Source organism: Silurus meridionalis, chromosome 17 (genome assembly GCF_014805685.1).
Source record: "Silurus meridionalis isolate SWU-2019-XX chromosome 17, ASM1480568v1, whole genome shotgun sequence".
Taxonomy (NCBI): Eukaryota; Metazoa; Chordata; class Actinopteri; order Siluriformes; family Siluridae; genus Silurus; species Silurus meridionalis.
The window spans coordinates 27,167,889-27,195,754 of NC_060900.1; the positions used below are offsets into that span (position 1 = coordinate 27,167,889).

Consider the following 27,866-nt stretch of genomic DNA (forward strand, 5'->3'; position numbering starts at 1 on the left):
GTTTTCCGAGGTACGAGCGGTCACTCGGTCGATTTTTATTGCTTTGTTACGCGAGCAAAAAATGTAGGTACGAGCTCGAGACGCCGCTGCTAGATGGCGAAGTGAAACCAGAAAGCGAAGATTGTGACGAAAATTAAGATAAGCAAAGAAGAAAAAGTAAAAATTTTAAAGTTTAGGGATATGTAGTGTACAGGAGTGATAGTAAGAAACGAGTAAGAAACCCATACCCGAGGACCTGATCAAGGCTCAACATTTGAGTTAAATAATAAATGTATGATTTGTTCATCTAGAGGACGAAGAAGGGGTTTGGTCGATCCCCAACAGGGCTGTCTGTTCTGTAAAGAGGTTAAGAGTCCTCCTGATGATGGGGCAAAATCTCAAGACATTTCATTAAGTCTGATCAACACAACAGAATGGCAATCAGGGCGTTGTGAATATAAAGACTTCCTGCGATCCAGATTTAGGTGACATGCTGCTATCAGTAATGAGATGTCTGGCAGACATGATGATATCATGTCATCATGGATCAACCTAGAGAAGATGAATTGGGGGGATTTCTTTATATAGAAGGAGAAACTTTGTGAAGATGTTACATCACTGGGAAAACAGGTGTAGGGGCTCAAGCACAGAAACTGGTTGTATGTCTGCATGGAGCAAATTTATAAGCCACAAGAATGTGTGTGTGTGTGTGTGTGTGTTTTTACCAGAAAACATTTAATATACATAAGAAACGAGCATGCTGGGAGTGGCACCGGAGCTAGCAATGCGACGTGTTCACAGCAGTAAGTGATTACACAGCAAATGGTATTTAGTGCAGTCGCGCTCCCCTGCGCAAGAAAAACTCCGGCTGCTGTCGTGTGATTGTAGGACGAGTCCGGAGGGAGGACGTTGCGAAAAAGCCAACCTACTTATTTTGGGGCGTCACATCCAGACACAAAGGGGATAAACTGATATTAATAGTTTTTATGAACTCACTAAGAGACTGTAATAAAGTAAATGTCAGTTGTTACAGTACTTAAGTAGCTTTTTCACGTATCTGTACTTTACTTTTACATTTGGGGAGGTTTTTACTTCAACTTTACAACATTTCAATGACTTTTTACGCAACTGGTGAAACACGCAGCGAGTCACCAATCAGGATCGAGCGCACGCTCTGTTTTACACGTGTTCTGATCGACGCTCGGTGTATCTACTGATCACCAACATACAGTTCAGCATCAGTTTAACATCAAGCAGAACATTTAGAGAGGAATAAATGATGAAGAAACTCCAGACTTGAACTCGACACAACACACGTGACCTCGTTTTCAAGTAGTTGAAAAGGTTTTGGGTTCATGATGATTGTAATAGAAATCAATCAGTGTTTGAGTCATTAATATCATTCTATTAATAGATCAGTGTGCTGAGAGTCACATTCGAGTCTTTTCACATAAACTGAGTTGACAACATTGGAACATTTTCGCCATAATAATTCACTTTAGATAGTTAAATGCACGTCTGGATGACCTTAGTTGCGATCTTGAAAAAAGATCACTTTGTGGACCATAAGATTCACCAGTGCTTTTTGTGTGAAATTCATTCAGACACAATATAAAGGAACTGATGTAGGTGACGTGAGGAGGCCTGGGGTGCAGTCAGTATGGAAATCCATGTTCAATAGAGTTGAAGCTTTATAGCAGGAGATCTCCCATTCACATGGGTTGCCATGTAACGCATATCTCCATGGAGCTGGCTTTGTCTACATGGGCGTTGTCATGGTAGAACAGGTTCGGGTCTCCTTTTCCAAGTGATGGAAATTTTCATTTCACTGCATCCAAAAAAACGTCCTGCACAATCGTGTGTACAAATTTGTGCTAAAGGTTTGGTGAAGAACCACATATGGTTGAAAAAGTCAGGTGTCCTCACCCACACACACACAGAGCTGCAGGCCTCTTTTGAAACTGAAGTACCTGGGTCTTTAAACGACATTCGTTCCCCAGTGGAAGTGTTTATGAAGGACACAGGGGTAATATTGACTTGCTAATGCCGTACGGTCGCTAAAAGCCTGCTGTAACGTCCGTGATGATTCGGTGTGAAATGATCTGCCTTGAGTGAGTTCCTCAGACGCCCGGATGCTTCACGCTTGGGTTTGAGTGGCGTGGATGATGTTGTCAGTACTCGCAGTAATTCGCTGAAGAGCTTCATTACGGAGAGGCTCGATTGGAGAGGATGAGCTAAATGAACTTCAGAGAGTCTGCCGTTCAATTCAAGTGCTGCTGTGGGTGGAAAGCGGGGGAGAGAGAGAGAGAAATGAAAAGAGAGAGAAAGAGAGAGCTGCCGCTCTTATATCTATGCAATCATGAAAGAGCTCTGGTTGTGTCCTTGAACAAGACTCATCACCTGGGACAAGCTTTTTCCTCCCACATCGTTCCGTCTTTCTTCTCTACACCATGTTGCCAAATCTTTCTCTTCCACATTGGTCTTTTATCCATCTCTTGCTATCTTTTCTTTTCTCTTTCTTTATCAGTCCAATCAGAAATGGTTTTCTGTTCCCTCAGGGATCGGACGCTTCACAGGAAGAGTGGAGAAGAAAGTGAGAGAAAAAGAGATAAAGGAAAAAGTAGATTTTTCTAAAAAATCTATTGAAAGTGTTTTTTTTTGTTTTGTTTTTTGATCATAAAGACAGAAAGTTTAGGTGAGAAACACATACATTAAAAAGGAGGAATATAATACAGGGGGGAAATGACAAATAGAAAAACACTTAAAATGGAAAGACAATGTAACATGCAAACGCAATTAAGGACAAATATGATGTTACAAGCAGCTTAAGGGTGGAAAGAAAGGAAGAAAGAAAGAGAGAGGGGGAAAAGGGAATGAAATACGGAAAGAAGGAATAAGAATAAAAAGAGAGTAAGAAATAAATATCAGGGAAAGAAAGAAAGAAAGAAAGAAAGAAAGAAAGAAAGAAAGAAAGAAAGAAAGAAAGAAAGAGTAGGATGGAGGGGCAGAGAGAAGAAAGGAAGGTAAAATAAAAAGGAGAGTAAGAAAGAAATAGCAGGAAAGAAAGAAAGAAAGAAAGAAAGAAAGAAAGAAAGAAAGAAAGAAAGAAAGAAAGAAAGAAAGAAAGAAAGAAAGAAAGAATTTAGGGAAGGATGGTTGTTTGTTGGTTGGTTGTTTACTGAAGGGTTAAAAAGAAAGAGATAAAGTGAGAAAAACAGGATAAAAAACAGAAAGTTTAGAAATGAAAAGGATAAGAAGGAATAGTAATTGAAAATGGGGAATTATATACCTTCACCCTTCTGGGTAGATGTTCCACTAGGTGAGGTAGGTGAGGTAGGTGAGGTAGGTGAGGTGAGGATGTGGCCGGGTGTCCAGATACTTTTGCCTGTATAGTGTATGTACTCGAAATGAATGTTGGGAAAAAAAATCTTTCTAAACGCCTGGGCTGGATTTTTTAAATCAGAAGCAGCAAGTGAAAGCATCATTCCTGCTCCAAAACACTGCAGACACTGATATGGGGTATCAGGAGATCAGGAGATCAGAAGATCAGAAGATCAGGAGATTGTTGCTCACAGCGTTTCTGCCTCATGATCACCAGTGTGTGTGTTCAACGCTGCAGAACCTCAGTGGATTCCTTTAGCTGGAGGAGAAAAGATGTGAGACGCTCAGATTGTGTGTCAGTTAAAGAAGAACTCTGTGAGAAATTATGTTGAGATCTCTGAAGTCTGGGTTCCTCAAAAGACAGAAACGGATGATGAGCGTGTTCTTCTCCAACATATTCAGAAGAAGTGATAGACTTTAAAAGAGGAGAGAAAAGAACAAGTTTCTGTCATGTGTGTAGGGGTGAGGATTCCCCCCCCCTTTCTCCCTCTTTTCTCCCTCTTTTCTCTCTCTACCTATTCCTTTCTCAGGATTCCCTTTTTTCTCTCTCCCTCGTCTCTCTGCTCTAATATTCTCTTATCCACACCCCTTTTCTTTCTTTCTTTCTTTCTTTCTTTCTTTCTTTCTTTCTTTCTTTCTTTCTTTCTTTCTTTCTTTCTTTCTTTCTTTCTTTCTTTCTTTCTTTCTTTCTTCCTTTTTTCTGTCTTTTCTTACTCTCCTGCTTATTCTTTTGTTCTTTCATTCTTTCTTTTTCATTTTTCTTTCCTGTTTCTTTTTTTCTGTTCTTACTCTCCTGCTTCTTTCTTTCTTTCTTTCTTTCTTTCTTTCTTTCTTTCTTCTTTCTTTCTTTCTTTCTTTCTTTCTTTCTTTCTTTTCTTACTCTCCTGCTTTTTCCTTTCTTTCTTTCTTTCTTTCTTTCTTCTTCTTTCTTTCTTTCTTTCTTTCTTTCTTTCTTTCTTCTTTCTTTCTTTTCTTACTCTCCTGCTTTTTCCTTTCTTTCTTTCTTTCTTCTTTCTTTCTTTCTTTCTTTCTTTCTTTCTTTCTTTCTTTCTTTCTTTCTTTTTCTTTTCTTACTCTCCTGCTTTTTCTTTCTTTCTTTCTTTCTTTCTTTCTTCTTTCTTCTTTCTTTCTTCTTCTTTCTTTCTTTCTTTCTTTCTTTCGTTCCTGAATCCCTCCATCCTCTCCACCCCGGCGTGTTTCTATCAGCAGTGAGTGTACTGTATTATTCAGTGTTTTACTGCTGTAAATGAAAGGTGAAGATTCACACGTGTAAACGTGTAAATGGAAAGTAAAGCGTGACAGCCGTGAGCCGGAGAGACTTCATGTCTGCGGTGTAAAACGTTGAGGATGAAGACGGTGGTGTGTTTGGGTGGATGTACACCGGAGCTGCTCTGCTCTTTCTGCTCGTCCTCTGTCCTCCGCCGCAGCGTCTCACATCTGCACAGACATCGGAGACGATGAAAAATGCATGTGCACGCTGATTAATAATGGACACGAGTCTACAGTCGGGTCTTTAATTTTTTAGCCTTCATTTCCTTTTTCTTGACGAGGATGGAGCAGCTGTTTGGTGCAGAGAGTTAAATCTGGAGTATCGCACTCCATCAGCACCTTCTCAAGATCCTCCAGCATCCATCACACCCCTGACCCACCCCTTTTTCACACTCTCACACATGACTGACGCATCTTCTCTTCCCCCTTCTTCTGAAAATGTTCAAGCCGCACACTGTCGCGATTCCTTTCCATCTTTGAAGAAACCAGGACTTCAGATCCTCGACAGCACACAGGGTTTCTTCCTGTTGAGCAGATCAACATCAGACCCTCGCTAATGCAAACTTTTTCTCAGAAATAAAATGCAGACTGATTCTATAATCGTTCAGCGAATGCTAATAAACTCACTGAAAGGCAGAGATGTAACATCATTCTTTTATTTATTTATTTATATTTCTTCTAATTCACTGATTTAGAAAATACAAAATCTGCATGGGGGCTGCTTTTGCTTCTGCACCACAAGAGAAGTAAAAATAACAGCAGATATCAGAGCAGCTTCTGGACGTGCACTAAATCAATCAAATTTCGCTCTGGAATCCAGTAACGGCTTTAATTTGATTTATAACAACAAAGTTTTCCCAGTTTAATCCTTTAACCTTTTCAGGATTTCTTTATTCATAAAATCCACGTCAGTGGGATTGTGACTGTGACTGTGTCATACGGCACTCGCGCACTGATTCTGCCTCTCGCAGGGGCAGAACGGTGTGTAGGACGGCGCGAATGTTCAGCGCGAAATCAGTTTTAATACGTCGAGCAAAAACAGTGGGGTTTTTTTGTTTTTTTAGTTTTTTTCACAGAAATTTATTATATTATCATTTGATTATTCCACAGTCAGGAATCAACTCATCATTCACACATTCAGTCACTTATTCTGTGTTTTAGCTTTATAACATGGAGGGAAGGAAGGAAGGAAAGAAGATAGATAGATAGATAGATAGATAGATAGATAGATAGATAGATAGATAGATAGATAGATAGATAGATAGATAGATAGATAGATAGACAGACAGACAGACAGACAGACAGACAGACAGACAGACAGACAGACAGACAGACAGACTTGGGAATGAAGAAACCTAAATGACAGGGTACTGAAGGAAGATCTGAAGGAAGGGTGAAAGAAAGAATGAACAGGTAAAACAAAAAAGGTCAAAGAAAGAAAGGAAGAGAGATGTGAGAGAAAAAAGAAAGAAGGGAAGGAGAAAAAGACAATGAGAAAGAAAAAGGAGAAAGAATGTGTAATGTAAAATAAGCAAATATAAAAGTAGAAGAAATAAATTAGTGTGCATCCGTAAAGTGTGTGTATGTGTGTGTGTGTGTGTGTGTGTGTGTGTGTGTGTGTGTGTGTGTGTGTGTGATGTCACATGACTAATGCAACAAATTGCACCTGATCCTGTAACTTCCTGTCAGTGGGGATGGGGGCAGAAATCGTAGCTTCACGACTTCACAGAAGAAATGAAGGAAAATTATAATTTATATTTTTGTCTGATTTGTTTATCAAAGAAAAATATTGGAAGAAAGAAAAGCAAGAGAATGAAAGAAAAATAAATAGGTGAGAGAGAAATTATGAAAATTTAATGCAGGACAAATTTCCATTTTTTTTTTTTAATTCTTGAAAAGAAAGAAAGAAAGAAAGAAAGAAAGAAAGAAAGAAAGAAAGAAAGAAAGAAAGAAAGAAAGAAAAAGTTTTTGAGGGTCTCAGAAAATCGTTATGTAGAACACGTCACTGCTTTGGGCTGATCGCTTCAGGACAAAAATAAAGATTTTGTTGGAAAGAATAAAAAACTGTTGCAATTCCACAACATCTGGTTACTTTTATTGAAGGTATGATGAAAGAGAACATTTATGCACTCGTCTGGTAAACATCTGGCTCACTAATCTCTCTTTAATGAGAACTTTCTCTGTCTAGCTTTTATTCACTAGCTTTATCATTGTATACTGAGGACTTATACACAATAATACACACACACACACACACACACACACACACACACACACACACACATTTTTACAAAAATATTTGGACACCTGACTTTTCCAGCCATCACACTGTTACCACAAAGCTGGAGGCACACAATTAGATGTGGCAGCTTGAAATTTTCACTTTGCTTGAACTAGGAGACCCGAACCTGTTCCAGCATGACAATGCTCCTGTGCACAAAGCCAGCTCCATGAAGATCTGCGTCCCATGAGAAGTTGGAGTGGAAAATCTCCTGCTCTAAATCTCTAATCCCTGTATGAATTTTTCACGCTGGCCTTCCCACCTTAACTGCGTCAGCACCTGCCTTTACCAAGCCACATCCTTGAACGTCCACAAAATCTAGTGGAACATCTGCCCAGAAGAGAAGCGTTTATTATAAGAGCAAATGGAGAGACCATGGATCTTATGGTTGGGTGTCCACAAACTTTTGGCCTTATAGTGTACATCCAGATCACTTTTGCTTTATTCCTGATGTATCAATGCAGCCCAAGTCGAGTGTGTTTATTTTTAAGATGAAAAAACCTATAAAACGACGATTCAACGATTTGTAAAGTCCAAGCGCCTAAAATCAAACCCACTCTTCAAGCCTGTGTATAAGCTCCAAACGCTCCTAAAGCCATGCTTGGGTGCGGCGTCAGACAGCGTAATGCTGAATGACAGACGAATCCTAATCCCCGTGACCCAGTCCCATATTAACAACAGAGCCCTGAGCTACACACGCTAGCGCGTCTAATTCCTCCTGTTTTTTCCCTCTTCATATGGGGATATTTCAGTAATATCGAGCAAAACACTCGACACTGACACTGTGTTTGTTTTCTCGTTATCACGGTTGAAATATTTAACCAAGCTGCCAGCGCTGACTCAGATCCAAACGATTCACACGCGCTTTTCATTCCGAGACAGACGAATTCCGAGGAAAATACGAGCATACAAAACAAAGAGTGAAAGAGAGCACAGGGATTGCTAAGATGCCACTCTCGGGGCCCTCAAGCAAGGCTTTTAACCCTCTGTGCTCCAAAGGCACAGATTCCACTGACCCCGGATTCCTAAAATCGCTGGAATACGAGAAGAAAGAGTTTCACTGTGCTGTAAAGTGCATGTGCCTTCCTAATGGTTTTATATCTCCTCATCCTGGTTGTAACCAGTAGGTTCTGGTGTTACGCATTCAATAACCTGTTCCTGTTCCTCTGACCTTTCTTTTGAAAATGAGGCGTTTTCAGTCACCTGATGTTTTTTGTGTTTTTCACCATTCTGTTTAAAATATCCATCTAATAACCATCACACATTTTCAAGAAAGCTCTCAACCTCCATCTGCATGGTTTCATGCACCGCTTTGCTGCCACATGATTAAAATGCTTTTTTGTTTTATTTTCGAAGAACAAATCAAAAATCCAATTCCGACCCCATTTCCCAGTCCAGCAGAGCAGGCACAACTTTTGCTCAAATTTTCATCAGATTCTACCAGTGGGTTTATTTTCCTAGTTTTTATTGCATAAGGTGGATCTTCTTATCATTCTAGTCAGGTTTTCAGTAAAAATTATCAGCACGTACTGTATATACTGTATGGGCAGGACTTTGAGGACATTATATTAGCATTAGATTGGTTTCTTTTCGAACATCCCATTTCACATTTAGTCCCCATTTGCTGTTATAGTCCTCCACTCTTCTGGGAAAATGTTCCACTAGATTTTGTGGAGATTTGTGCTTATTCAGCCACAAGGATGGGTGTTGGTAAAGTCAGGTACTGATGTAGGTGAGAAGGTCTGGGGTGCAGCCAGCGTTCACATTCATCCCAAAGGTGTTCAATAGAGTTTATAGCTCAATAGCAGGAGAACTTCCACTCGAAACCATGGAAAGCAGATCGTCATTGTGCACAGGGGCATCGTCATGCTGGAACACACCTCCAACAGTTATCAGGAGCCAAGAGGATGCCATAGAATCAGACATGTACTGAAACTGAATCTGTTCAGAAAGTGAAAGGAATCCTGAACCAACATGGCTCCCATTCCATACTTCAACACCATGCAATTCGGTCTGGACTGCGGCTCATTGGAACAGACTTTACCGTATGACAAGACAATGAGCCGAAGTGTAGGTCTGAGTTCTGTAAGCGTTATTTAGGGAGCAAATAGTCGTCTGAAGTGTCATCTATCATCTATCATGAAACGACCTGCTCAGTCACTGCACCTAAATCCTACTGATAAACTGGATCGTAAAGTGAGAAAAATTTGGTGGGTTTTACAAATTATTTCAGCTAAACTTTTGGAGAAACGAACTGTCCGGATGCTGAGAGCGTGTAAAGCTGTTCTTCATTCTGAAGAAGAATTTTTTCAATGCAAATAGAGTGGAACATCTGGACATTTATAGATGTGTTAGGTTTATAAGGCTGCACTTATCCAAGCTCTTACCTACCGTGTAAAAATGTATCGTCGAGTGCCGAGTGAAGAGATTTTTAAAAGCATTTTTTCACATTTTCCCCCCAACAAACCAACAAACAGCTTTCAGTCTCCATGCTCCGGGAGTGTTTTCCCCGTCCTGTCCCCCGACTCAGATCATTTAAACTAAAAGCATGTTATGTTTCCTGCTGTGATTTTTGGCGAGCTGGTTATATCTCTTGATGCATTTTGTTGCACAGTAGGAACCTTCCCACTTTACACATGACCAGAAAGCAGCCCTCAGGGTCCATCTTTTTTTTTTTTTCCTACTTCCTGTCAGGTTGCCATGGCACCAGGCAAGGTGGCCCTAATTCCTGTTGTGCAGAAGGGTCGAGAGGGGACGGTCCTGAACTAGTGCGGCATTTTTTTTTTTTTGCTAATGAGATCAGACAAGCGTGCCGGAGACCATCACACATTCAGGGCAGGCTGAGCTGCAGATGAGCCACTTACAAAACGTAGCCTAGAGCCAAAATGGCTACAGAGTTCACACAACAAGTGAAGAAATAGCCAATATGGCGGCAGTTAAACCCATATGCCTGGGGTCAGAGCGCAGGCCTAGAGAAAACAAATGGATAAAAAAGAACTGTGGATAAATAAGAACAGACAAGCAGGTCAATATGGAGTTATGGTACTTTACACTGCAAAATATAAGCGTCTAAATATAAGAAATAAAAGCATGATTTAAGAAGATACAGACTAGAAACAAGTCACATGACCTGCAAATGTAGTAATATACTGTAATTACAAGATTTCTTGAAATAAGTAAACACATCTAGGTTTTAGATGTCTGATGTCTTAAAATACGCATTAAAACGCTGGTTCCGAGCAGTCGATTTATTCTAATTAACTTAAAATTAGCTTGTTAACATTTTCTTTTGTAAATTTGTGTGAAAAGATCTTAAAACCGCTCCATTCCTCTTAATGTAAGAATCGTTATTATATCCTCAAATGAGACAAAGCATTTAAATTAAAAACAAGATTACTATTAAAATCAAGATCACGCATACATGCGTATTGTCAACAACCGTTTGTTCAAAATCGTCTTGTAACTGTCTTGGTTACGGTGCAAAAAAACAAAGCAAAATCATTACCTGCTGCTTCTCCGAATACTTCAACTTATTGTAACTTAAAACATTATTGAATGTATTTCGTCATTCCTGAACAATGAAAGATCTTTCAAATCAAAATACAGAACAAAGTTAAAAGCCACTTTGTATAAAGAAAGGTAAAAAATTTCCAAAAAAATAATAACTTTACTGGATAATGTTTGTTATTACCGTATTATCCGAACTATAAGCCGCTACTTTTTTCCCACGTTTTGAACCCCGCGGCTTAAACAAGGAAGCCGCTTATTTATAAATTTCTCCTGGGTTTTTCCGGGTTTCACAAACTTCAAGCCAAAAAACTGAGACCCATAACATTAGACCAATGAAATTTCCGAACAGAAACGAAAAAACGCACCTCACCTGTGTTCTGAGCTGCACGGCATCGGGAGAATTTAATTTTTTTTTAAGCGCACAACGATGCCAAAAGATAAACTCCCGAGAGAAATAGTTGTGAAAGGAAGGAGGAAGACAGTGAACAATGACTTTCTTGGTCGGCTACTGTTTAGATACAAGCCGTTGTAACGCGTTGAGTCTGGGTGAAGGGAGAGCTCGCTAACTCCAGTTACAACAGAAATCATATAAGCACAGACAGGTTTCCAAAACTCGTGCTTTTTTATTTTTCTTGGCAACAGCGTTACGGGTTAGTCAAAGAAACTTAGAAATGAGCATCAGAAAATAATAAGGACATAATCCTCAGTCTTGCACACATGCAGTAATACTGGAAAAATGCGGCGGCAGGCTGTTCCCAAAATACCGCTATGCTCCTAAAGAAGCCACAACATATTTTACCCGTGTAACAGACACTGTCTTTCATTAAAGCCTGTGTAAAGTTCATTAGTTTCATTGTAGACCAGTATAGACAGGTGCGGCTTATTTATGTTTAAAATAAAAATATTTGTCAAATTCAGTGGGTGCGGCTTATATATCGGTGTGCTTTATAGTCCGTAAATTACGGTAGGTTGTAAATAAATGTTTTGGTGTCCACATAAGAAATTGTGATTATTAAGCATTTTTCAACCTTAAAACCAGTTCTTACAGCTAAAATAAAGATTTAAAAAGGCTTCAAATGATGTCTATGAATTAAACGCAATATGCAGGTAACTTTAAGTTTTACTAACTAAGTAAGAAAAAAAAGCATATTCAAGATCAATACGATTTTTTCTTGTTTTTGTATTGACAAGATGAGGAGTTTTTGCAGTGTAGAAGATCTGGTCCTGATACACACTAGTTTTTTTCTTCACGCAGATCTACAAGCGAAATGACACTAAACACAATCTGAACACAATCTGTTCACATTGTTGCTGTAGTTTTAGCTATACTAAAATGAAGGTCCTCAGTAATGCATTGAAAGTATGATAGTGTTTCTTTTTTGAGTTTTGTAGACTTTTGGCGTTCTAACTTTTTTTCAGACAAAAATAGGATGAACCCCCATCCTTTTCTTTTTTTATATCCTCCTGCTCTGAAACAGATTTAAAGAGACAAGATGGAAAGTCCTCTGTTTCTCCCGCAGTGCAATATGCAGAAATCTATGCAGTCGGAACTGTTGTTTTGATGATCCAAAGTCAAAGTTTTAAGAGCTTTACATGACTTTTATTCTCACATTCATTTGCAGGTGTGGCCTTTCGCCGTTCTCGGCATCTTAGTGTCGCCAGCTTAAACAGCTTAAGATATTTCTGTACCAATATGGTGGACTTCGTAACACCACCAGTTTTCTGCTCCCACCTTAGTCACGACTCAATGCAAAAATGCAAAATTGCAGGGTTTAAGACTTTAAGACCTTTTTTTTCCCCTCTAAAACACAAGCCCAAAAAAGTGCTGCCAGTTTCCATTTTCCACCCACATACCATTTTTTACTTTTATTCAAACTGTTGGTGGTGTTGCTGCAGTACACGGGGTCATGCATAGGTGTTTTGAGGGGCAGTGGCCCAAACCACAAAAAGAAATTGGGGGCATTAACATGGTGGGTGCTTGTTAATACAAATTATCCAGTTCCAAATATACAATTAAAAGAGACGACAGAACACAATTACACATTGCTGAAACTGTTTTACATTATTTATATTTTGGTGGTCTAGTGGTTAGGATGTGGCGCTTTCACCGCTGCTGCCCGGGTTCGTTCCCCGGTCAGGGAACTGACCCCAGCCACTCTTAGTGCCGGTCCCAAGCAGGCACTAAATGGGGAGGGTTGCGTTAGGAAGGGCATCCAGCGTAAAAACATGTGCCAAATCAAACATGCGGATGATCCGCTGTGGCGCCCCTAACGGGAGAAGCCGAAAGAAAGTTTATTAATTATATTTTGAAAGTCTGCCACAGAGGGGTTGGATTTATTCCCTCCCGTTAAAAATATTTATTAAAAGCTACAGGATAATCCAATGAGCAGAATATTAACTTATTGAGAATTCGATTCAATTTTATATGTAGAGCACTTTTAACAATGGACATTGTCTCAAAGCAGCTTTACATGAATAAGTTTGTTCCTTATAATCATAGGTTTGTCCCTAATGATTGAGCCAGTGGAGAATGAGGCAGGGAAAAACTCCCTGAGACTTCATGAGGAAAAGCCTTGAGAGGGACCAGACTCAAGAGGGAATCCATCCTCATCTGGGTGGCACCGAATGTCAATTTATCTCAGTAAACACCCCCATATACACCCCTCCTCTCCCCCGTATAACCAAAAATAGCATGATCGTCATTTTATAACACCTTTGCAACGATTCGAGTGTGAGACTGGTCATCGAAACAGGCTCCTCTAATTGAATGATTGAATCTTTCAACTGTTTGGGGCACCCCTACATTCTTTTACAATTGCTTTATCTGTGTAATGCTGCGATGAGACAATGTTCTACAAATAAAAATTAATTAAATTCAATTTTTGCTGATGGTGCTGTTGTATGAAAATTGCAAAACGCAAGGCAATATTCAAAATGTCAATGTAATTCTGTATTTAAATGTACATTTTTCAATACCATATATGCAAAGTTTCTCAATTTAGTGCAAAAGGAAATGGAAAATTAAATTATATTATTTACAGTTGTCATTTCCAACAGTAGTTTTAATATGACGTCCTTTTACAAAATTACATACTCGTTTTAACGCTTTACAAGGAGCGAAATTACAATGAAAATGGTTGCAAAATGATCATTTAATGTTTGTCCTAAATGCATTTGGACTCACGGTTGGGACACATTTTCAGCGTAACGGCGTATGATAGTTTGTTCTCAAATTCAGTTAGTGTTATTGGTGGTGGCGGGTTTTTATTGGGGACCAGAAAATAAAAATCCTCTTACATTAAAATAAATGAAAGAGCTTCTAAAAGCTGTAGTTGCTCACAAAAGTCCACAGGCTAAACACAAAGCTCAAGGGGGCAGCAGGGAAAAAAAAAAGAACACAGACATGGCGGGTATGAAAATCCATTTTTAGACATAACTGGGTCATTTTCCCCCCCAGCATCAGCTGGGAAAAGAGGCTACAGTACCTCCTTTCTTTGTTGCCCGTTCTTGAACATTATAATGCACTCACTCTCTCTAGTCTTTCTATGTTCTGAAGGAGCACCCTGGAGTGTCAGTTTGCGCTCGGTGCTTGAGAAGACTCAAAGTACGAAGCAGGGTGGGGTCGAGCGACCCAGCGTTGTACAGACGGATCCAAATGATTTCAGGCCTGTTTTCGTTTTCATCTCCTGACACTTTCAAGGCGTTGAGTCCGTTGTCTGGCTTTGTTCAAACTGACGCAGTGGTGCTGAAGTGAAAGTTTTTCTACCATAAGGGATACATTAAAGGAGGCTCACATCGGAGCAGAAGCCTGTTTTACATGCCTATGTAAAATATGTCGTAGGGTTCAGACTTCAGCTTTCGCTCTCTGATATGATTTGCTAAAATGAAGTTGGTTAAGTGCTGACAGCCTGGTTCTCCTGGCTCTGACTGTGAGGGGAGCTCCACAGGGAAATATGATTGATTGCATGTAAGTTGTGGTCACCCTTCTGTCATTGCCAGCTTTAATAAGATCATGTAGTAGCTAACTGGACCAGATGAGGATTAAAAATGCCTTGCAATCGGGCGTAGGCTCGATCATGGCTCCATCATGGCTCCAGTGGTCCACTTGGCTCAGAAAAACGTGAACATTTCAAAAAGATATGTTCTTCACCACCACCTCGGAAAGGACTATACCGTTTGCTCAATCTCTGATTCGGCTCGTCGGGTAATTCTAAAGGCGTTCATGCATTCAATCGGGGAAAACAGCACAAGTTGTGTTATGGCTGAAGAGCTGGTAGTGGCTTCTACTAGCAGCTTCTGTTTTTCAGCCTAAGGGTCCTCCAGCGTCCTCTCACTTTCTGTCACATCGGATCAGTTCATTAGTACAGAGGTGTCAGTCGGGAGCATGTGTTTATGTGCACATTTGATGTCGGTGTAGTTCAAGATCAAGTCAACACTCTTCAAAGTAAATGCATTTTGGAAATATGGAACCGGAAAATACAATTAATTTAAATATAATAAAAATTGACATTTTTATCAAATGTATGAAAAATATAAAATTTTGTTTGCTCATAATCTGGCATGCATGAAAACTAATACAGATCTTTTTTTTAAATGAAAAATCACTGATTTATTAGATTTTTTGTATTTAATCGCTATTATAATTTTGTTGCACAATAGATTACATACAGGACAGGGACGTTTTAGAGAACATATTTATGAAAAATTAAGATAATTTACATAAACGTTTACCAAGATGGACATTTTTTGACATTATATTGACGTGCGGGATTGATGAAATGGTGTGTTATGTGATGGATGAATGCACGGTGCATGTAGGGGGCGTGGCCTCAGTGACCCTGCAGTAAGTGTGCATGTGATTAATGAATCTGCAGGTAGAAATCCAACTGAAACTGGTTGTTCCAACCAAAATTATTCTGCAAGACTGATTTCTTTCAACTACATTGAGTTCTTATAGGCTCACCTACAATTTTGTAAATTACCAGTTTATTCTCATTAATTCCCATGGAAAGATTTTAGTCTTGAAAATTCCCTGAATTTTGCAACCCTATTCGTTATTCACTTTCGCTTTATTGCCAAAAGCCTTCAAAGAGTCCTCGGTCTCATCCTTTACACGATCGCGCTCTTTTTAGAGGCTCGCTTTAATTCCGAGAAAGTATTGAGATACGCTACTCTCAGAGTTCGTTCTTTGATGCGTGATTGCTTTTATCTTCTCCCTTTCTGAGAGCTCAGCAGGTGCTTTTTTGCATACACGGGCCACAGTGCGCTACGCTCAACAAACGCTTGCTCTCGGTTTGACCGAGATGAAAGACAACTAAATAATACATTATCACTTTAAAGGCCCTCTGCGCACAGAATGCATCATTTATGAAAAGGACTTTGCATGATAAAGTTTCTAAACATGTGCACCTATGACCATGTCCACACCTATACATTTACGTATGAAAAGACGGCATCGGTCAACCGAAAAAACCCAAGACTTGCAAAAAACTTACTTTAAAAGTCATCGCCGTGACGTTTGCTCATGCGCACTATGAGCGTTTTCAGACGTTTCAGTGTAAATTAGCAACTTTTGGGATACGAAAATCGAAAAATTTTAATTGAAAGTGGGGACACAGAGCATTTTTTGACTAATTTATCCGAAGTAGTGTAAATGTAGCCTGTGGAAGTCTGATGACAGTTGAAACGTATCAATAACCGACAAGATATTTGGTTAAAATGGTTCCATATAAAATGACATACTAGAAGCCGATGGGAATAGATCATTATTTATGCAACAAAACTAAATGAAATGGCTTCTATATGGCTACAATGAACAGATACCTATTACCCTGCCTATTCACATAACCCTTGAAGAACCCTTTTTCAGGGGTTTACCTGATAGGACACAAAATATATGATACAGTATTTTTATAGGCTGGATTACACTTTTATGAGAAGTGGTAGCTCAGTGGTTAAGGCTGTGGTTTACTGTTTATAAGGTTGGGAGTTCAAGACCTGATATTGCCAAAATGCCACTCTTGGCCACTCGAGAAAGGCCCTTAACCCTATGTGTGTACTCAAGGGGAGATGTATCCTCTTTGACCCCAGCAAATTCACTGTGCTGTAATGTATATGTGAAAAAATAAAAGCTTTACTTCTTATGGATAAAATATTTCTTTTTTTTTTTCTCTGTTTTTCAGGACTGAAAAAAACGAAGCCCTGTAGAAGCCTGCATTTCTAAAGCATCAGCAAGAGCGTGTGACCAGCACTCAAGATCTCCCTACAGACCTTCAGCATGAAGAGAATTGTTATTTTCACTCCACTGCTCTCCATCTGCCTCGTTCTGATTGCATGTCGCTGTTGCCTGGCATCGGCGTTCTGCCCTGCGCAGTGTGTTTGTGAAACGCGTCCATGGTACACCCCTCAGTCAGTGTACCATCAGGCGAAGACTGTGGACTGTAATGAACTCCATCTAAGCAACGTCCCAAGAAACATATCCTCTGACACTCAGGTGCTGCTTCTCCAGAGCAACAACATCTCTGTGGTGACTTCAGAACTGCGGACTCTTGTTAACCTCACCGAGTTGGACCTCTCTCAGAACCACTTTACACAAATCCGAAATGTTGGTCTGGGAAACTTAACTCAGCTGGTCACCCTTTACCTGGAGGAGAATCAAATCAAAGAACTACCTGATTTCTGCATGAAAGATTTAATCAGCTTGGAAGAGCTTTATATTAACCATAACCAGATCTCTTCAATTGGCCCACATGCCTTTTCTGGTTTAGGGAACTTGCTTAGGCTCCATCTAAATTCAAACAAATTGGTGGCTATTGATAGTCAATGGTTTGAAACCCTTCCGAACCTGGAGATCCTCATGATAGGTGAGAACCCTATACTTGGATTGGAAGACATGAACTTTCGCCCTCTTGCTAAATTGCACAGTTTGGTACTAGCTGGCATGGGCCTCAGGGAAATACCTTCTGGAGCTTTTCAAGGACTCGAATACCTAGAGAGTCTGTCATTTTTTGATAACAAATTGACAGAAGTGCCCAGAGATGCACTGCGTGCTCTGCCGAACCTGAAGTTCCTTGACCTCAACAAGAATCCGATTGTGTATGTGAAGGCGGGTGACTTTCGCGACTTTGCCCACTTGGAAGAGCTCAGCGTGAACAACATGGAGGAGCTTGTGGCTGTGGAAAGAAATGCATTTTCAAACCTCCCACAGATGGTCAAGTTGGAGGTTTACAACAACCCTCGTCTGTCCTACATCGACCGCGAAGCTTTCCGCGGCATGGCTAGCTTGCGCACTTTGCTCTTTCACAACAATGACCTCACCCTCCTTCCTCGTGACGTTATAGCCTCCTTCCCCAACCTGGATGAGGTTAGCATACACAGCAACCCTCTCAGGTGTGATTGCCTCGCAATATGGGGGCCAATCTTCGGCAATCAGTCGAGTCTTAAGCTTCTGGAATCCAAGCTGACTATGTGTGCTTCTCCTCCAAACCTGGTAGGGCACGCTCTCCAGAAAATAGCATCAACAAATTGGGATGCAGCGAGTAACACCTGCCTGCCTGTCATATCTCTGAATATTTTCCCTCCCAAGCTTAACGTCACAGCTGGCCAGCCTCTGACACTTAACTGCCGCGCTGTGGGTGACCCTGTCCCTCAGTTCTACTGGGTAACCCCTACCGGTGACAAAGTCACCTCAGAAGTGGCATCACCAGCACTGAATGATGGCAACAGTGTCCTGAGAAAGCACAGACTGCAGGACCAGGGTACTCTTGAGATTCTCCATGTTGAACCAGAGGATGCTGGTTTGTATACATGTGTGGCATGGAATACAGAAGGTGCAGACACCCGGAGTGTCTCTGTGTATGTGGACAAGACTAACTGGCATGATGACCGTCAGAGAGCCACCCAGCAAGGTGGAAAGAACACCACTGGAGCCCTGGTAATTCTTGCAAAAGTTGTCCATGCGCAATCTGTAGTATTGGAATGGAAAGTTTACCCAACTAGCCGGGTCTCCACCCATGAGATGCAACAACCCAAGTGGCTCAGTGCTACCATGAGAATTAACAACCCTCACATTAGCTACACCGCAAAGGTCCCGGTGGATGTTCAAGAATACAACCTGACGCACCTGTTGCCCTCAACAGAGTACCAAGTCTGCTTGACCATGGCATCAACAGAGCAGCAAACTCAGCAGTCCTGCATCAATATCACCACCAAAGAAGCCAGCTTTGCTGTAGAGATAGTTGCCCAACCAAGCAATGTTGCCCTGGCAGCAGTGATGGGCTCCATGTTTGCCATCTGTATCATGGCGTTGTTGGTTTTCTATATGGGAAGACGTATGAAGCAGAAGTCGTGCCATCATTCGTTGAAGAAGTACATGCAACACGCCACCTCGATTCCCCTGAATGAGCTCTACCCACCTCTCATCAACCTGTGGGAAAACGAAACTGAGAAAGAGAAAGAAGGCTCGGTTGACCCTCACAGCTCACAGATAGACACCTCAAAGACATACATGTGGTAGTTTGGTACAGGATCAATAGAAAAGACATTAAGAGACACTTTAAACAAAGTATGTTTGGTGCTGTACATAGACGATAATTGTACGTAGTTACTCACTAAGATGTCATTGTGAAAGATGTATTTTTAGACTGTATACCCCTCTATAACTGGAACAACTCTCTACTTATTCGGGTATTCGGGTTGTGAAGAGGTTATATACAGAGTAGATAAATTTTTTTTAAGTGCCCAGCCAAACACACCCCTGCAATAATCTTGCATTACATTTCTGTCAGCGGTTTTAACATTTAGCATGCGAATATCTTAAATAATAATTGCATTATTTACAAGGTGGTATCTAAAAGTTTGGAGACTCGCTCCGTTTACAAGAAAGTACTTATTACCTTCAAAATAGTCCCCTTGCAAGAAATACAGCGCTACCAGCGTTACTGCCACCTCTGGAATGCGTCCTGGAAGTCTTCTTTTTGAAGCGTGTCAAGCGCCTTCTGAGATTCACGCTGCATCTCCGCAATGGTGTCAAAAGGCCGACCTTCAAGCTGGATCTTCATCGAAGTCCCGAGTAGGGTGGCTGCGGAAGTGAGATCATGTTGCGCTCTGTGACTGTGCGTGCAGCCTTGTGCTGCCATCTGTTGGCGTGTTACAAAAATAGTCCCAGAAATTCTTGATGCCACCTCGTATCGTCATAGAAACATTAATATTAGTCACGGGTCCGAACCGAAACCTTATTGTCACTGCGCAGGCTGTAGTCCGGGTTGCGTATTTTGGATTTCTTGCATGTGTTTTTTGCATGATGTTTAATTTCGTTCTTAAAAAGTACCTTCGTTTTTCCTCACATCTCAAAATACAACGATGTGAGAAGGTGGAACGCACACACCTTCACCAATTCGCACCTTCACGTCTGTATCCATTTTTCAAAGAATTTCACAAAACCCCTCTGCCAGCTGTTGTAGGAAAATAGTTGTTACCTGCGAATTAATTCGCTGTTGAGCATAATTAATAACTGCAACAGCAACAATGCAGCTATATTTCTTCACCTTTTACTTTTGGATCTCACTTTTGAACTGGGTCTTTTGGAATGTAGATATTTTTACTGTTATGCATTCTTTTTTTTTCACTTGGTAGGTTTAATCAGGTTTTTATGCAGACACCTGGTGTCGTTTATGTATCTCCAATATCACATATAAAAAAAAAACAGTGCTCACATCTAAAAATCATGGGATCCTGACACAAATACAGTGTTGTTTTGGCTTTAAACTCCAGCACAAAGAATTGAATTTTATCAGCTTTTTTTTAGAAGCTATGTGCTTTTCCCCCATAATCCTTCAACACTACAACTCAGTGTAAATAATCACCAAATTGTGAGTGTTTCAACACGTCCCCAACACTTTCCCGAATCAGTATACATTCGTTTATAGTTGAAGACGTTTATTTCGTTGAGAGAAGACAGAGAAGCACCACAGAACGTGGTCTGAAACACAAAACATTATCCGCTGTATATCTCAAGACAGGGAGAGCTAGTGAACTCGAGGCAGAAGGCCAACTCAAGGCAGAGTAAGCTAGCTAACTTAACGCAGAGCTAGATTATTCAAGGCACGAAGAGCTAATTCAAGGCAGAGAAAACTAGTAAACTTGAGGCAGAAAGCTAACTCAAAGCTAAGTGAGCTTGCTAAATTAAGGCACAGCTAGTTAATTCAAGGCAGAGATAGCTAGTGAACTTGAGGCAGAAAGCTAACTCAAAGCTAAGTGAGCTCGCTAATATAAGGCACAGCTCGTTAATTCAAGGAAGAGATAGCTAGTAAATTTGAGGCAGAAAGCTAATTCAAAGCAAAGCGGCTAATTTAAGGCCGAGCTAGTTAATTCAACGCAGAGATAGCTAGTGATCTCAAGGCAGAAAGCTAACTCAAAGCAGAGGGAGCTAGCTAATTTAAGGCAGAGGTAGTTAATTTAAGGCAGAGATAGCTATTGAACTCGAGGCAGAAAGCTAACTTAATGCAGAGAGAGCTAATTTAAGGCACAGCTAGTTATTTCAAGGCAGAGAGAGCTAGTAAACTCGAGGCAGAATGCTAACTTAATGCAGAGAGCTAATTTAAGGCACAGCTAGTTATTTCAAGGCAGAGAGAGCTAGTAAACTCGAGGCAGAATGCTAACTTAATGCAGAGAGAGCTAATTCAAGGCAGAATGCGCTAGCTGGCCCAAGTCTGTTCCACCACTAAAGGTGTGTAGCTTCACCATAACGCACATTACATTTATCCGTAGCTATGAGAGGATAATAAGAGGATTTTTTTCTGGATAATCTGGACATGCTCAGGAGCCTAAAACCAGTCTGTCCAATTTTGCTACTAAATTCTCATCATTTTATTCCAGAGCGACCTACAGAAGTGCTTTGAAAGTGCTTTATTTTTCTTCATCTGAAAATTGTAGAAATTCTGATGCTGGTTTATGAGGACACACGCTGGTTTATGAGGACACAGATTTACAACTCACAACTCACAGACAACTCACTTATAATAACTTTCTTCTGGGAAGATCTTTCACTAGATTCTGGTCCTCATTCAGCCAGTTGTAGGTGAGGTGAGGAGGCCTGGAATGCAGTCAGCATGAACAATTCAACAATAAGGTTTATAGCTCTGTAGCAGGAGGTCTTACACTCCAACTCATATCTTCACGGAGCTGGATTTTCTCACAGGCACATTGTCATGAACAGGATCCACAGACGTTCTGCACAATTGTGTGCCTCCAAATTAATGTTAACAGTTTGAGGAGGAACCAGGTCAGGTGTCCCAATACATTTGTTCTTATATTGTGTTTCTCTTGATAATACACACATGACTCTCTACAAACAGTTTTTCAGATTTTCCTCCACAGTTGAAAGCAGTGTCGATTTGACAATCGATCTTCACACACTTACTGACATCTAGTGGCTTCATGCTGGTCTTGATATGAGGTTCTTACGCTCCTCGTGATGCAAGAGCAAAGCACCTGATTCCTACCATGCCTGGATCCGGATCATTTGTTTATGATTTATGAAATTACTCATATTTCCCAGAAAATACTTGTGTGATTCCCAAAGAACTCTCGACCATTTTTTCCCCCCAAACTCAGTGTGTGTGTGTGTGTGTGTGTGTGTGTGTGTGTGTGTGTGTTTATAGACACACATTTTTCATTTTCCTTCATATTAAATGCATGCATTTTTTTTCGCCACATTTCCTTTTTTTTATTATTTTATTTGTTTGATTTTCATTCAATTTCTGCAGCAATAAAGAAAAACTTCACACTACAAAAGAGTACATTTAGATATTATATATATATATAATTGTGTGAATAAAATTAAATACAGGAGTGCTTGTTTTGTTTTTTTTCTTTTTTCTTATATGATCAATTTTTGAATTCAAGAATGGTCAAATTTGTTGTATTGTCACTTATAAAAAAATAAATGATGACAATTTAAAGGTGGAATAAATCTGGGGAAGCAGGTATCTAAAGTAAACTCTGTTCTCATGTGCAAATTATTATTAAAATGATTATAATAAATTCTTATTTGAACCAAAGATGAGACATCATCAGATAAACCCAAAAGACTTTTACATTTTTGTTTTTATATATATATATAAATATATTACTCTGTTTGTTATTACTCTGAATATTAATACTTGGAATTTGTGTGGATTATTACCAGGATTTGTTTTCTTTCTTTTAAATGAATGATGTAAATCAGACAGATGAAGGAGTGTGTTATGGTGGTGAGATGCTGATGTTTTTGGTCCTGTTCTCCAGGCTGGGTTCGGATGTTTGCGTTCTCTCAGTGAATAGCAGGGTATTTTTTAATAGACTGAGACACTTGTTATATTTGCAGTTAGGTCCAGTGACACTGTTGAAGCGTATCTGTGTTTGTTCAGTAGAACAACAGTGAGTGTACGCAGAAACACTGGAAAGAAATAAACACTTATATCACAGAGCTGCTGTTGTGTGGTCATTACTGACACGTAGAAACATGGAATTAAATCATATATATACAGTATCTCTCAAAAGTAAGTGCACCCCTCACATTTCAGCAACCGTTGTAGTGTATCTTCTCAAGGGACAATACGATAGAAACTTGGATATATTTTAGTCACTGTGCAGTTTTTGTAGCAGTTAAAACTATTTTCAAAGTGTGAATACTGTGTGTGAACACCATCGTTCTCCAGCACTGCTTTAATCCTCCTGGGTATGGAATTCACCAGAGCTGCTGGTTGTTAGACACATGGAGCTTCTACACCTTCCGCTTGATGATCCACACAGATGCTCAATAGTGTTCAGGTCTGTAGACATACTTGCCCACTCCTCACCAGGGCTTTGCCATACATGCTGGACACCATTTGAGCCAAACATGTTCTCATCATATCACAGGACATAGTTCCAGTAATTCATGCTCTTGGACAGGTTTTCTTCAGCAAACTATTTGTTGGTTTTTTCATGAGCAGCTTCAGAAGATGCTCCTTCTGGCCTGCAAACCAACTTGTTGCAGTGTGTGGAGCACTGACGAATGGACCTTCTCTGATGGACCTGCTTCTCTGATGGACCCTTGTAAGGTCTGTTCCAAATGGAACCCGTCTCGGAAAACCTCTGTATGACCCTGACCAACTCAGTTTCAGGGTGTTACTGATCTTCTTATAGCAGTGAGAGCAATAAAGAATGCAGATAGAAATGTGTTGACTGGTAAGGAGAGTGTGTTGAGAAGATGGAGGGAGTATTTTGAGCAGCTGATGTATGAGGAAAAAGAGAGAGAGAGGGTTGGATGTGGAGATGGTGAAGCAGGAAGTGGATAGGATTAGTAAAAAGGAAGTGAGAGAGAAGTGTCAGAGAAGTATGTGAGGGTGATACAGGACATGCATGAGGACAGTGTGACAGCAGTGAAGTGTGCAGTAGGAACGACAGAATGGTTTAAGGTGGAGGTTGGACTGCATCAAGGATCGGCTCTGAGCCCTTTCTTGTTTGCAGTGGTGATGGACAGGTTGACAGACGAGGTCAGACAGGAGTCTCCCTGGTCTATGATGTTGCAGGGAGAAAAGGTGGAGAAGAAGGAGGAGTTCCTGGGGTCAACAGTGCAATGTAATGGAGAGTGTGTTAGAGAAGTGAAAAAAAGACAAGAGGTGGAGCTGGAGGTAGCGGAGCTGAAGATGTTGAGATGTTCATTGGGAGTGACGACGATGGACAGGATTAGAAATGAGTTTATTAGAGGGACAGCACATGTAGGACGTTTTGGAGACAAGGTAAGGGAGGTGTGATTGAGATGGTTTGGACGTGTGCAGAGAAGGAACATGGGGTATATCATGGGGTAGGAGAATGCTGAGGATGGAGCCACCAGGAAGGAGGAAAAGAGGTAGACCAAGGAGGAGGTTTATGGATGTAGTGATTTGCATCTTTGTGGAGAGCAACAATTCTAATTCTAAAATCCTCTTTACCATGAGGTCCATGTAGAACATCCAGTGGTCAGTATGAGAGAATTGGACTCAGAAAGAAAGAAAAAAAAGCACAGTGAGAAAAAGGGGAACGTTTAAAGGATGTTTTTTTAATCGAAAAGAAATAACATAATAAATGTACAGCTGCATCTTAATAAATTTGAATATCATTAAAAAGCTGATTTATTTCAGTAATTTAATACAAAAAGTGAAACTCATATTATAGATTATAGATTCGTCACACACTGATATATTTCAAGTGTTTATCTCTTTTAATTTTGATGATTTCGGCTCACATTTAACAAAAACCCACCAATTCAATATCTCAAAAAATTTTAAACTTGTTGGTCTTCTGGAAAGCCTGTTTATTTACTGTATATGTACTCAATACTTGGTCAGGGCTCCTTCTGCTTTAATTACTGCCTTAATTGCGACCCCTGATAGGAGAAGCTATAAGAAGTTGTTTCTCATTTCTCTCTTGACAATACCCTGTAGATACTCTAAGGGGTTCAGGCCTGGTGAGTTTGCTGGCCAGTCAAGCACACCAACACCATGGTAATTTAACCAACTTTTGGTGCTTTTGACAGTGTGGGCAGGTGCCAAATCCTGCTGGAAAATAAAATCAGCATCTCCATAAAGATGTGTCAGCAGAAGGAAGCATGAAGTGCTCTAAAGCTTCCTGGTAGACGGCTGTGCTGAGCTTGGACTTGATAAAACACAGTGGACCAACACCAGCAGATGACACATTTCCCAAACCACCACTGACCGTGCAAACTTTACACTAGACCTCAAGCAGCTTGGATTCTGTGCCTCTCCTCTCTTCCTCTTCCAGACTCTGGGATTTAGATTTCCATATAAAATTTTATTTAATCTGAAAAGACAACTTTGTCCCACTGAGCAACAGTCCAGTCCTTTTTGTCCCCAGGTAAGACACCTCTGGTGTTGTCTCTGGTTCAGGAGACAGGAGGAATGAGTCAGTTGTAGCCCATGGAGACGTCTGTGTGTGGAGGCTCTTGAAGCACTGACTCCAGCTGCAGTCCACTCTTTGTGAATCTCCCCAATTTCCTGAATGTGCTTCGTTTCACTTTTTACTACCACATTTTTTCCTTCCATTCAACTTTCCATGAATGTGCTTGGATCCAGCAGTCTGTGAACAGCAGCTTCTTTAGCTAAGACCTTTTGTGTCTCATCCTCCATGTGCAGGGGGTCAATGATCGTCTTCTGTACAACTGTCAAGTCAGCAGTTTTTCCTCATGATTGTGGAGCCTGAACCAGTCTGAGACACCATTTAAAGACTCAGGAAACCAGTGAAGGTGTTTGGAGTTAATGAGCTGATTAGAGTGAGACACCACGAGTCTCCAATATTCAACTTTTTCACAATATTCTCATTTTCTGAGGTTTTTTATTAGCTGTAAGCCAAATCCATCAAAATTAAAAGAAATAAACACTTGAAATATATCAGTCTGTGTGTGATGAATCTATATAATATACCAGTTTCACTTTTTGTATTCAAATACTTAAATAAAGAAACTTTTTAATGATACTCTAATTTATTGAGATGCACCTGTATGTATTAATAACAATAATAATAATAATAATAATAATAATAATAATAATAATAAAAACCCAGTGCACAAAGCCAGCTCCATGAAGATAAAGACATAAAGACTGACATAAGAATCAAAAGGAAAAGAAGGTGGCAAGAAAAACAAAGAGTGGATTTTTTTGGGGGAAAAAGTCCACAATATATTATATACAGCATAACACAACACAAAATCTATACTTTCTAGTGTATTAGTATGAGAGTACTAACACTGCTAGGTTATGGACTTGCATACTATTTAGTGTGATAGTATGTGACTCAGGCGAGCATACTATCCAGCATACTGCGACTCTTGAACACTATCCAGAATGTTAGTATAATAATAATGACATTGCTATCTTATGGACTTGCATACTCTTTAGTATGCAACTGAAGACAGAGCCCGTTTCCGTTCTTGCATACTATCCAGAATATAAGTGTGAGAATAAAAACAGTCAATTTATAGACCTGCATACTATTTAGTGTGGCAGTATGAAATTAAGTAGTAGCCAGTTTCATACTATCTGGTGTTATGTGAATAATATCAGTCAATTGAAGTAAATTAATGAATATACTTGCATACTATCTAGTAATTTAGTATGTGAAGAAAAAAAAAGTGATTCTAAAGATTTAATACTATTTAGTGCAGTAGTAATTACATACTAGCCAGTTTATCCTTGCATACTATTTATTAAGGACGTTATCCAGTTTCTGCTCTTGTATACTATTTAGTGCAATAGTATGAAATTAAATACTAGCCAGTTTCTGCTCCTACATACTATCTAGTGAGTTAGTATGTGAATAGGAACAGTCACTTTATCAACTTGCATACTTGCATACTATTTAGTGTACTTTTTAAATTATGCCTACTACTTTTTAGTAAGCAAGTATTAAATCGTGGACGTTGCCTTGGACACTTAAGAGGAAGAAGAAGAAAAAACCCGGCTGCAGAGCGGAAGTGACGTATGCACGCCGTCAGCCGTGTGTTGATGTTTTGTGGAGAGCGGACGGGAAGCAACGGCAGCGGCTTTGTTTTTGTCCCCTACCCGCGTCGCCCCTTTTCGCCGTTTAAAAGCCGCTCGGGTGTCCGCCGAAGCGCTCCCGGAGGCGGACACGGACACTGGAGGACGACACGGCGGCTCCCGGTCGAACGCGAAGACGTTTTAACGGGAGGACACTCGGTTCTCTGTCCCCCTCTCCTCCTTCCTTCCTTCCTTCCTTCCCCTTCTCTCCCCCCACCTCCCCGACCCCGATCTGCTTTAAATAAACGACTGGCGAGCCGACATGACGATTCTGCCCAAGAAGAAGCCGAGCTCGACGGTCGGCGTGTCCGATCACAACGACGAGTCCGACCGACGGAGCGGTTCCGACGCGCACCCTCATCCGCACACGCATTCCCACGCCGTGCGGACGGGCGCCAGGCCCAGAGCTTCTCCGCCGCCGTGGTCGTATCAGACCGCTCCGCCTTCGTCCAGGGAGGACCGGCGGAATGAGCCGAGCTCCCGGCCGCAGCAGGCCTCGCCTCCGCCCGTGGGCTCGGGCTCCCCGGCCGGCCCGGGAGACGGCAGCGGGATCTCAGGTGTTCGTGGAGACCTCGCCGGCGGGGTCGGATGCGGTGGCGCTGGTGGGATCGGGATCGGGAGCTGCTGCTCCGGCCCGGGGCTTAGCAAGAGGCGGCGTCAGGCGACTTGCACCGGAGGAGTCGCAGGCGGAGGCACCGGACCCGGCGTGTCTGGAGGCGGCGGCGTTGGTCCGAGTTCGGATGCCGAGGAAGGCGCCGGTTACAACAGCGAGGATGAGTACGAGAACGCCTCCCGACTCCAGTCCGAGGATCCGGCCACGGTCGAACAGGTAAAGCGCAGCATGCTAACTAACTAGCATCCTAGCTAGCTAAACAATTAGCACCGAACGT

General features: G+C 40.9%; 2 protein-coding genes across 3 annotated transcripts in view; both read left to right on the forward strand.

Annotated features, from left to right (window-relative positions):
- The window catches only part of si:ch211-180f4.1 (uncharacterized protein LOC100144405 homolog), a 28,047-nt gene extending 7,564 nt beyond the window's left edge, over window positions 1–20,483 (forward strand). Inside the window, exon 2 of the mRNA XM_046871977.1 lies at window positions 16,603–20,483. Within this exon, the coding sequence (XP_046727933.1) occupies window positions 16,698–18,935 (2,238 nt within the window). The 5' untranslated portion in view covers window positions 16,603–16,697 and the 3' untranslated portion in view covers window positions 18,936–20,483. The remainder of the gene's footprint in view (window positions 1–16,602) is intronic.
- A 6,421-nt stretch (window positions 20,484–26,904) lies between these two features.
- The window catches only part of otud5a (OTU deubiquitinase 5a), a 37,873-nt gene continuing 36,911 nt past the window's right edge, over window positions 26,905–27,866 (forward strand). Inside the window, exon 1 of one of the 2 annotated variants that reach the window (XM_046871797.1) lies at window positions 26,905–27,805. In XM_046871797.1, the coding sequence (XP_046727753.1) occupies window positions 27,239–27,805 (567 nt within the window). In that variant the 5' untranslated portion in view covers window positions 26,905–27,238. The remainder of the gene's footprint in view (window positions 27,806–27,866) is intronic. The other variant, XM_046871796.1, reaches the window with a different exon arrangement.